Here is a 12079-nt window from a genome sequence, read left to right on the forward strand (position 1 = left end):
CTGGTCCGACAGTACTTCTTTGATTAGAGGAACTTAAAATGGAAATTACAGGATCAGCTGAGACAATACAGCTATTAGAGATTGTTTGGACATTGCTCCTCTTTGCACTAGAACAGCCCATTTCATCATGAGGGCTATCATCTGAGCAGGCTAACTGTTAGAAGTATATAATTGTTGCCATAGGGATGGTGTCCAGGGAGACAGCTGTGGCCTTTTAGCAGCAGTCACACAGCACACAAAAGGTCATTCCTCACCTAGGGTACCTTTCTCCGGTTGTCCCTCACAGATTGTTTCTAGGCAACCAGTCAAAAGGTTCAAACAGTCTACCTTATCTGTATGTTCTCTTGCCATTTAGGCAGCAAAATAACAAATTAAAGGAAGAGACAGACATGGGAATATAGCTCATGACCTCTTGAAATTCATCCTTACTGACACAGCAAATATAACAGGTATGATCACAAAAAAATAAATAGATAAAGAGGAAAATATCTAACTAAAATGTCTCAGAGGGAGCAGAATCTACAGTATGGCTGAGAGACTAGTAGAGGCTTCTGGTTCAACAGTGGACAAGAATTTAATGAGCTGGTCCTTCTCCCCAAAACATGCCCATGTGGCAGTTTGTTCATGCAAGAAGATATGAGCAATGTTATTTTCTAAAGCCAATTAGGAAGTAGGCAATTGGTCTCAATCTCACATCACAGAAAGGCCCATGTTAAAAGCACATCAATTAGCTCTTCCATCCACCCTTCTCTTTCCTCCTTATGAGGATTTTGTGGCCTCTTAAACGAAAGACTTGGATGATAATGATAATGATAATGCTCTAATATGGAAACACTTATATGACTCATGTTTCCTGTGTAGCTACTTGTTGGGGTGGTACTTTACTGGCTGCCATCATGAGCCATATTCAGGAGTATGAAAAAGTGACATATAGGACTATTTCAGTTTGAAGACTTGTTGAATAAATATGTCATATGTGTTAACAGCTACACTGGCCAATGTTTGGGGGAAATTGTCATTTTTTTAGTCTAGAAACTTTGGGAAAGCCATAAAAAGTAAATCTGTAATCACTGTCTCTGCCTCTGGCAGCAGAAACAAGCTGTGTCAATACAGCTTTGACTTAGATGACTTTGGATGAACATGTTAGAAGAAAGTTTTGTATTGCACTTCTAGTGGATGTGGCAACATAACACTGTCCATTATGATTTTGATCCGTGATACTGTTTTAAGTCTCCTGGGAAAAATAACAAACCCAACTGAAAAAACAAATATCAAATACCACTCTTCATTTCCCTTTCATAAAAGGTCACAACAATTGGTTTTGTATGTGTCCTCTCCCTTATGGTTTTGTTTCAATTTAGCAGCCTTTGCTGTCTCTATACATTGGGGTGAAAACATTTGTATCCAGAAGGGAGAAATCCCTGTTCACAGTTTGAGACAAACTGTGCTCCAGATGAAGCAAGGTACATGTTCAGCAGTATCTTGGTTTAATAACTCCCAATCACTGTCACAGTGGCCTGATCTGAAGGGTGCAGACAGTAGGGGATCGCCCATGACAGGAGAGTGACAAGTGAGAGGGGATTTCATCTGTCCTGATACTGACGTTTGTTTACCCAGTGATAGTCCCAACTTATATATCATGCTGCTAAAAATGATCAAACATGTTTAACAAGAAAATTTTAGATTTTAGAAAAATAGATTCTAAACTAATTAGCAAATATGTGTCACTGAGGTTTACAACAGAAGCAGCTGCATATTGTGCTGTCTCAGTTTCTCACTGCCAGTATGTCCACACTCCTACAAATGGACATGTTGCCAAGACAACGGCTCACACACCTTTTCATCTGAGACCACCTGGAGGAGGTCTTCAAAGGATAATATTGCTAAATATATATATGCTCTTACTGTGCATACAAAAAATACATAGTGTTGCAAAATGCACTTCAAAATACACTGACTGCGGAAAACAAAAGGGTAAAAAAGTCCCCACCTGGACTTAACTGAGTGAATCATCTAGGGTTGTTTCACTAGGTCAGGTCTAGGTTCAGTTACCTTATGTGTTGAAATTAGGTCATCTAACTACCTAAATACACTAAATGACCCAGTTTTCCATCAATTGATTTGTTTCTTTCCCTGATAGTACAAGCATAGTCCAAGATTACAATGTCAGTATTCATCAGACTCACATTGTGAAATAATTATTCAGGGAGCATGACACATAATTTTCACACATGGATGGGCCACCTTAACCCTCTAAAGAATCTATAGCGATGTGTTGGACGAGACTTTATGCAGCATTCTGACTTTCCCATCATCAATACAAGAGCTTGGCAATAAATTGATTAAACTCTAAACAGAGATAAAAGTTAGTTAGTGTATGACTTTTTTTTTTGGTCAGGCAGTGTACATGCCAAACCACATGCACTCCTTCCTATACACCACATTATACTTGCCCACACATCTTCATAAGCAAGACTGGGGAATCGAGCAGATGTTACCCCACATAGAATAGTAGCCAAGAGATTCTTCGTTATCTCACAATCTCTAACTCTATGTGGATTGTGGCAGTACTGCATTTTGGACGTTTTTGAACAAAGATACCCATAGCACATTTTCTTGTGAGACTGTGCCTATCTTTTTCAGAGAAATGACTGAACTTGGGAAAAAAAAAGTAGCAAGAATACCAATTTTTTATATTGCTGTTTCTCTTGACACAGAGTGGCTACTTCAAGCTTTAACGCTCGGTTCTTCTCCTCCAGCAGTTGAAAGCGGTTCACATTGTAGACAGAGTGTCCTGAAGCTGGCTGGGATGAAACCTCACGTCTTGACTGGAAGACAAAAAATTAAAGAAAATTACCAAGATTGTAATTCTATAGAATTATTACTCTCATGGGAGTTTGTGGTAATAGATATAGTGCTAGCTATGCTAACAACTCTGTGAGGCTACCACTTGGTACAGCAAAAAGCTAACATTAGCATGCCCACATGCAAATAGAGACATTGTTGGAGGGTGTTTAACATTTTCACTATTATCATGCCCACATTTGCTAATCTCAAAAGCTGAATGTCAGTATTTCTTTTAATATTCTGAGTCAGAGGATCATCTGAATAACTAAAATTCACTAGTTGGGTACTATGGATACCATTACCATGTTTATTGGGAATTTGTAGAAAATTTTATCAAGTATTTTACAAAATACCTCAATGTGCTAAATCAGGAAAAGTCAGGGCACTAACAGAGTCAATAGGCTTCACCAAAAAGTTACTGTCTGTTCATAATGATCTGTTCTGCATCGATATAGGCTGCACACAAAGTGGCGGACCATTTTACCTGCCAAATGACTGACAGAGAGACCAAATGGCCAATGTAATCATGATATATGGCAAAAACACGGAGTTGGTTTATAAAAGTGAGGAAAATGGGTCATGTGGTTTACTGTCAATCTTACTTAAAGCAATGCTGTTTTACTTTATGGGCTAGTCACAGGGAAATGATTACAAAAGAGAAGCTGCTGGTGCTACAAGTTTTGAGCATCAGACGGATTTACCTTTTTTTTATTAAATTTTTCCTTTTAAAAGAAAAGAATATCCTTTGAAACATAATTTTCACTTACTCAGCTCCTCAGTGGAAATAGACTTAATATCTCTGAGAGGCAGGCTGCAAACTCATCATGAGGTCCGTGGATAGTTTCCTCTACTGTTCAGATCCTCTTTCGTGAGAGAAAACTATTTGAACAAGTTTGTGGTACATTTGAAATCCTAGTTGCCTGGATTCAAAATGGAACTTTCATGCTGTACTGTCAATCTTGCCTTCTTAAAATTTCAAATCACTCTGAGATCACCTGAGGGGTTGCAGATAGCAGAGGAATAAAGCAACAGTTTGACAGAGGAGAGAGACCATAGGCTTCAGATAAGTGGATTTAAACACAGCCTTCTGGAATTAAACACTCTCTAAGGACAGAATACATTTTTTGTATTTCCCTTGTGTTAATCCAAAAACTAATTGTATGCCCACAAACATGTTGGAGAGCTCTGACATATGAAAAAAGTGGTGCAGACGTCTTATTTGTCTCCTGAAAAAACACACTTAGCTAGCCCAGCTACTGCAATAATGCTATAAAAGGAAAAAATGATCACCCCAGACAAAAGAAAACCTTTGCTTTATTAGTCTGAAGTCTAATCACTTTAATCTCTTCACTCTATATCTCTGTTCTCAGTCCACACTTTTTAAATTACCATTTCCATTTGGAGGAAAATTAAGGCAGAGAGGAAAATGTTAGACAATTGGTACGCTAAACCATTTTTGCCGAGTAGCAGTTGGCATATGCCAACCAACAGATGGCTCTAACATAAGTTTTTATGTTTTAAAAAATCAATTACAATGCTACCAGAGTATTTGGTATCTGACACACAATGGGCTCATATAAACACTGAAAAATGACTGTTAGTCAGGCTTGCATTCAGTACAAAACAAACAATAAAAACTAACTGTTTATCCTGACAGCAAAGCACTAAAGCCAGGGTGACATACCTGCCAAGCAGGCAGAAAGGCATTGAGATTCACCTGGTCATACAGCAGACCTGCGGAGCAAACAAGCCTACAGACAGACTCACTAGTGCAATATGTTGAACTAGACAGAGAGATAGCTAGACTTGCCAACTATAGCTGTTGATTAATCCATTCAGTATCTGGATAAACATATTAGGCAGTATGGACATACCTAAGTGATAGTATTTCAATGAAAAAAATAAAATAAAATAAAATACAGGTGCAAAAATAGAATGTACGGGATAAAAAAAAAATTATCTGGTAACTTGACACAAAATTAGAAAAAGATACCACACTTACTCCATCTTTTTGCTTGTTTTGCTCAATTCCTGTAAAATCATTATTGTTTTGTATTAGCCCATACACACTTAGCAAGTGAGCTATTATTACCACAAATTGCTGATTGACATATGGACTACACAAAATACATACATAATTTGGAAAAAACTGCCAAATTCCTCCATAACTAATGTGTCTGAGCTCCGAACATGTACTATGCATGCATGTGTACTATGCAGCTAGGATGATCAACTGACTAACATTTGTGATTTTACGTACTGTAACACCACTTTGTACCAAAAGACGGTATGTGAGTCACCATAGTGTCTACTCTGCCATAGAGCCTAGAAAAAATCAATAGAATAGAATAGAATAGAATAGAACAGAATAGAATAGAAAGGAATACAAAATACTTTATTCATCCCCATGGGGGATGATGCAGCCAGCACTTGCAATGGCAAACAGAGAGCACAGGGATGAGTATAAGGTAGTAAAAAGCAAAGTAATAACAATAATATCAGAAACTCTTGTCCAACAGACTTTATGTTTGCTACCCCCCTCCCAAAAAAAAACATTTGCTGCATTCAGCAGCAAAGATATGAAATGACAGAAAAAGTGGCGTGTTGTGTTGTAGTCTTTGTTGGAGACATTTTTGGACAATAAAGGAATGAAATCTGAAAAGTCTTTTTCTTAATTAGTATGTAAAAAGCTTGCAGAGTTAACGTTGAGGAAGTAGCTATTGCTGTAGCTGTCATTTTACTCAGCCGATTCTGTGATGCTGTCTTGCTGTGTGTAAGCACACAGTGATGCAGCACAGAGTCTCCGTTTGGTATGTTTGAATTACTTGAATTACTTGGTAACGAGGATTTATTTTTTAAATCGATATGGCTGAATCCATGAGTGAAAAGGGCTTCAGTTAAGTATCTTAGCTTCGTGTTTTTTCCCTTGTTTGCACTAAAAAAACGGGCTGACCTGTCTGAATAGTATCTGCAGTATGATAAAAATAATCTCATGCGAAGTGTTAATTCTTAGTCAGCTATTTTCTTGAAAGTTGTGAATTGACAGCCAGTAGAGCATACCATCTCATCTGGTAAGAGTCTACGCTATTGAGATGATCATTTCTGAGGACCAGGGATACATGAAGTCCAACTTCATGCGATTAATTTCAGAACTAATGTAATATTTTCTCACACTTTTAAAACCTCTTTTCTACTCTATATGACCAAAATGGATTTTCACATCTGGTTAATTGGACTCTGGAGTATAAAATCAGCTCTAGGGGTAGCTAAGGCCTCTCAGTCAGACATGATTCAGCACATTCAGTGTCCTGATCAATTGGTTAGGATGAGCAATAGCTCAGACCTGGTGGGGTGGTTGCAGACAGCAAATATATAGTGACTATGTGCCATCCAGTTGGGGAGGTATCATCCATGTACTGAGGGAGTTGCTGCTCTGACAGGAGTTGCGTCACAGACAGGAATGATGACACATCCATGCACTGAAAGGTCACAGAAAATACTGACAGTGTTTAGTTCTAAATGTGAGCCAGAAGGAGAAGAATTAAAGGGACAAAGAGGAAAGTGGAGAGAAATATTCTCGGCAGGTGTGTAATGTGTTTTTACCTTTTACCTAAATCAGAATTAGCAACGGGAAAAATGTGAAATAATATATTTAGATATATTTTCCCATAATTTATTACTGTTTTTATAATATATCCCTAATTTTTTGTTGGGTGAGGAGCAATCTTGTCTGATGACGATGCCACTAAAGGTGACCTCCAAAAGCCCTGATCTTCCAATGTGGTCAGCAAAACAGAGAAATGGAAAACAGATTGTTTCAATGCAGATACATTTTCAAATATATTTTAAAAAAAGCTCATACTATAGTTACATGATGCAGCACATATATTAATGTGAACAAAGGCCACTCAAACATAGTTTGTCAATAAAGCTTGACTACAAGAATATAAACCAGAAAACTTACGGTGTCTTTTGCCAACTGTGTCTACATGTTCCTATGAAGATATCTGTTTACAGAGATTAAGCCTGTCATTATGTAGTGTGACAATAGTTAATGGAGCATTCTTTTTGTAATTGAAGTGCTTCATGATGCTAAGTATGAAGCTCCTGGCCTCAAGGCAGTGGATGACTACAACACACCAACAAAGCGTAAATATTGCTGCAATGGTCAGCAGATTGAAAATGTATGAGGATGGTTAGAGGAACAAAAAAATTCATTAGTAGGGAATGAATGCATATCAGGCAAATGAACAAGTGAGGAGACCCTACAGCAGTCATCTTGAGACTCCATTATGTAAGGATTATCATAAATATATATGTATATATAGTAAATATATTAGGATATATGCAAGTTGCTCAGATCGTGTGATGTCAAACAGTGGATGGTACTAACAAGTAATATCCAGGAAGAGTATTTTCACAAGTTTCAGTCATGTCAGTATCTCCTTATTTTGGGGTTTAGGGTTTTAAATCCCTGAGTGAAGCCACCAATATATTAGTTGAGACACATCCCCTTATTGTTATAGTTAAATCTCTGGGTGGAGCTACATGTATGACCCTGATTTTTTTCTTTTTTATGTATGGGTTGATCTTCTTGTAATTAAAATAAAATGCCATTGTTTCATTATTTTAGTCAGTTGCAGACAGTTTTAGTCTCCTTGGGTTGGATTGGGTGGTGGAATAGATTGGAGGGGGTGAAAAAGAAAATAGGAAAGGACTTCTCCTTGCTTTTTCTTATGTATCATTGGAACTTTTATGATGCGTAGGAGAACATTTAAAAAATTATTTTACATTTTTTATCACCTCCATTCGCCTCCTCTGTCCTACTTAGTGATTATGAGCCCTGCTTCACACTGTGAGACAACAAGCCAGTCAATCCATTGACAGGGACTGCTTGCAATGACTGATTTGGTTCAGTTTGGTGGGTTGACATTTTGAATGTGTGCATCTTTGTTCAGTTCAGTCGCTTACAATGTAAAAGTATCAATCAAGATTCATTTGATTTAATTTTGTATTTACTAAAGAGGGAGAGTTTTTTCTTGTATACCAACCATTAATGTCAAAGCTATGGAAGATGATCAATTACTAAAGGTGTTGCGGTGTGTGTACTTCTCAAAGCTAAGTCAGCAGTACAGATAACTGCTACAAAGTGAAGACTAACCAAGCTTGGCATATTCCTGTAAAATTAAAATAAAGTGCCATTTATTCCTGTATGAGTAATATGGGACTTTAGAGATTCATATTTCCTTCTGAAATTAAAGAAACATACTGGGAACTTATTTTCTATTAAATGTCAGAGTACAAAGTAAGCAGAGTTACATGACTCTAGCAAAAACATATTGCATTAGTCTGAGAAAAAACTGATTTTTCTTTTTCATGTAAACATTTATGTAAATATCTTAGTCCGACCAAATTTCAATGGTCGGAGTAGCACACCCAGATAATGCGATTGGAAATCAAATCACTGGTGCAGTAGTGTACACACTCAAATGGGAACAACACACCAAAGTTCCAACTTTTTGCATATTTTTGTAAAAGCAGCGCAGAGTGTATGATGATACAGCCAAATTCTCTATAAAGCTGCTCTTGTTTACGTTTTCCTGCCTCTTTTGTCAGATGTTTAAACACTCCAAAAACTGTGACTGGATACCAGCCCTCTGAGACCGTGTGTCAACTCGAGGTCTTTTAAAGCATTTCCATCCTGTTGCTCTGCCCTAATCCCAGCGTCATCTGACAAAATCACCATTCAAGTAGCTTTAAGATGATGTCTGTGCAATGAATTCATTTATTCTTACAAGTACAATGATCTCCCACAGAGAAAGTTTGGAGGGGCAGATCAATTTTGACTGTTTTTTTGTCTTTCTCACAGTCTACAGGATCACTGTGTCAGACATACTTTGGCTGATTACTCAATTCTCCCTTATGTGCAAACTGGAGCAAGGATGACGGTCCAATTAAATAGCCAATGTACAGACCTCACCTGTACATGTGACTGTAGTGAGCACATTACATGATTAACAACTGGAGGCTGCAGTAACTGTTGATTTCTGTAGCTATTAAGACATTACGGCATATGGTTATGTAATAGGAGCTTTTAAATACTTTATGTGCTGCAAATTTAGGCTTTCCTCCCTTTTTCCTGTAATTAACATCTACTAACTTTCATCATTATGACACAGACAAATGTTGTGAGAATAAATTCTGAATTTACTTAATAAAACTGCCTTCTCTGGTATTTTTAGTGAATGTCTGCTTTGTTGGGTGATTTGTGTTAACAGGAACATAGAAATTAGAGCTTATGGTGACTGGTTTTGAACTGAGAGCAATGTGGTTAAGTGGCATTTGTTCAGCCAGCTGAGCACCCAGGACATCCCAAATTAATCTTTTTTTTTTTTAGACAGAAGAGAACAATTTGAAAATTACTGTCACAACGCCATCTGGTGTTTGAGTGAACTCCTTGCATCGTTTCCTAAATTTAGTCGATTATGAAAGTAAAACTATAAACCCACAGTGCAAGATAAATTTACTTTTTATTGCCATCAAGCAACTCCCATCCAAGCTACACTGTAGTTCCTTGAGTTTTTATAGAACTCAGTAAAATTCTCCTCAGAGGGAATATATGTACATATCTTGATCTTTCCATCAGAATGCATGATAATCATAGTAACATCCACAGAAGACATCAACAGTATCTAGCAATTTAAAACAAGAACTGTGACAAGAATTCTAGTACAGTAGACACATGTATGTTTGCAGATACAACAGTAACAATGGTCCTACCTCAAAGGCAGTGCCCCTTTTGTCCAAAAATTACTCTCCTCTCTTCCCGGCACATTATAAACTGGCCACAAAGGCAGCTGCGACACGTCCGTGTGTGCACATGTTTATGCCGGTGTGTGAGTGCATGAGATTGCACTGAGCGTTTCTGCAGCTTTAACGGTTTGCCTTGGCTGCATGCAGATGTAGCTGGTGAGGTGTATTGCCCTAATAGCCAGACCAAAAACAGCTATCTTACTAACACTCTCACACGCACAGACTCACGGTCTCATCCCTGAATGTGTTAGCAATTCTGGCTCCATCCCTCAGCAGTGCAGTAAACCCCCCTCTTTTTCACTCTTTCTGTCTCTCTCCTCCATGTGTGCTGCCTGTTCAACTGACCAAAAACAGCATAACACATGGCAGCTTTAATTTAAATGGGATGTCTAAATCTGCTGAGCAGTAATGTCTAAATCATTACATCATAGATGGATACAGTTCACAAACAGAAATGGTCCTGCATCCCTGTCTTCTATACATACTCTCCAAAGAAATAAAAAAGGGGTTACACATCTCTTTTGATGTCAAATGTATTAAAAGCCCAATTTATCAAGCACACATTTATGGTGCTGTGGAAGGTTAAGGCACTTTAAATGTGTAGATTCATCCCGATATGTTCATTCCACAGTATGACAAAGATAAATGAAACCAAAAACTGTTTGTTTTCTGTATCCCATATAACGTTAATAACTCACATACTAGCATCTCTTTGCTCTGTCCACCTTCTCTAAATCCGAAAGAGGGCTCAAATTAAATCAGTGTGGTGGTTTTATTAAGGTTACATCAGCAGTAGGCACTCAGTGTATTCTCTCTTTAGCTGTTCCCTGTTAAACACTGGGACAGAGGTACAGGACAGAAGAGAGGGCAGAAAGAAAAAGACACCAAGTGTGCATGAGTGAGAAGAGGAAGCAGAGTGTACACTGTGTTCCACTCTGTTGCCTAGCAACACTTGCTCACTGTCTGTTCCCATCTTTACAGTGGACGCATTACTCGCAGTGAATTGGTCTCCAGGCCTGACATGAGGCCCTGTGAGACAGGGGCTTGGGAACAGATGGAAACTGGATTGGGCAGGAACAGGTAATGACCCTTTTAAATATGCAGAAGTATCATTTAACTACTTAAACAAACTGCTGCTTTTGGATCACATCATGGCCTGGCCGTTTTCTCAACTTTTAGAGGCATGCTGTCCTCTTCTGGCCATATTCGTTAAATGTCTGTAATAGCCTATGCCTCTCTGATGGATTCTGACAGGCAACCTATCGCTCTGTGTAATTTTTACACCAAGGGTTATAATCAACTTTTGAAACTGTATAAAGGCACAGCAGAAAAAGGATTACAGTGCTTTATTCAATAAAGTAAACAAAGAGATGATAGTTACGTTATATTTTATTGTTGCATGGTTTGGAGAGTGTTCAAATTAACCTCTTGTTCTGCTTGAAAAATAATAAAAAATATAAAAAAATAAAAAATACAGTCACCAGTTTGGGAAATATCTTGAATTACCTGTATGGATACTGTCAGTTAAGTGGCTCACAAGTGGGAAGTTCATATTTTACAGTGCATGAAGGGCAAAGTAGCAGTAGTGAATAAGTAGCAGTAGTAAATAATATCCCTTGAACAAGGCTGCAACTACCCCAAGGGCTGCCTATGGAGTGCAGCTGTGAGTGCCCACTGCTTTGGATGTGTGTACTTATTGAACACTGATGTCAATTAATACCCACAGGCAGGTTAAATGCATAAGTAAGATTTATCTTTATTGCATCATAACTATAAGCAATTAATATTATAAGATATCTGTGTCAAGTCCTGTTGACAAGATAAGCATACGATAACACTTGAAATTTAACTCGGTTTTCTTTGTTTTTTAGCATCATTGAAATCAACATCATCATCAAAAATCAAGGAATTAATGTCAGGAATTAATAAACGACAGCTAATACTGAAGAAATAGAGAAATCTGAGACGCAGTACCATTCTTTCCAAGCTCTGTGTAGTTTGGTACACAACTACAGATTCAATGAGATTTCATTGCAGCCCTATCAAATTACATGTTCAGATTTGATCAGTGTGTGGTACATCCCATTTATCCTGGACTGAGATTAAGGCTAATGTCCCTGGAGTAACTTTTATCTTTGCTGTAACAGCAGTGAAAGCTGCTCAGGCCCACAGAGTGCAGAACAACATTACCTTGCCCTTGGTGTGCAGGTGGTGATGGTGTATGTTTCTGGCAGTGATCATAGCCAGCTGTCTTTGGATCCACTGTAACTCCATCTGAGACTGTCTCAGCAGATCTTCCACATTGATGTTGGATGTCTGATTCTTCATTGTCACCTGTAAAACAATCCAGATATTACTTTCATGAATCTCCAATCAAACTCTCCACCTCCTTAGAGACAAAGACCTAACCGTTCAGCTA

General features: G+C 38.0%; 1 protein-coding gene across 5 annotated transcripts in view; it reads right to left on the bottom strand.

The window, feature by feature from the left end:
- rimbp2a (RIMS binding protein 2a) overlaps positions 1-12079 on the bottom strand; it is a 59014-nt gene that overhangs the window by 44211 nt on the left and 2724 nt on the right. For 4 of the 5 annotated variants that reach the window (XM_072372072.1, XM_072372075.1, XM_072372073.1 and 1 more), the window contains exons 2-3: positions 11851-11994; positions 2685-2828 (exon numbers count right to left, since the gene is read on the bottom strand). In XM_072372072.1, coding sequence (XP_072228173.1) covers positions 2685-2828; positions 11851-11988 — 282 coding nt within the window. In that variant the 5' untranslated portion in view covers positions 11989-11994. The remainder of the gene's footprint in view (positions 1-2684; positions 2829-11850; positions 11995-12079) is intronic. The other variant, XM_072372074.1, reaches the window with a different exon arrangement.

The sequence above is a fragment of the Leuresthes tenuis genome, unplaced genomic scaffold (genome assembly GCF_036924035.1).
Source record: "Leuresthes tenuis unplaced genomic scaffold, fLeuTen1.0.hap1 SCAF_19, whole genome shotgun sequence".
Taxonomy (NCBI): Eukaryota; Metazoa; Chordata; class Actinopteri; order Atheriniformes; family Atherinopsidae; genus Leuresthes; species Leuresthes tenuis.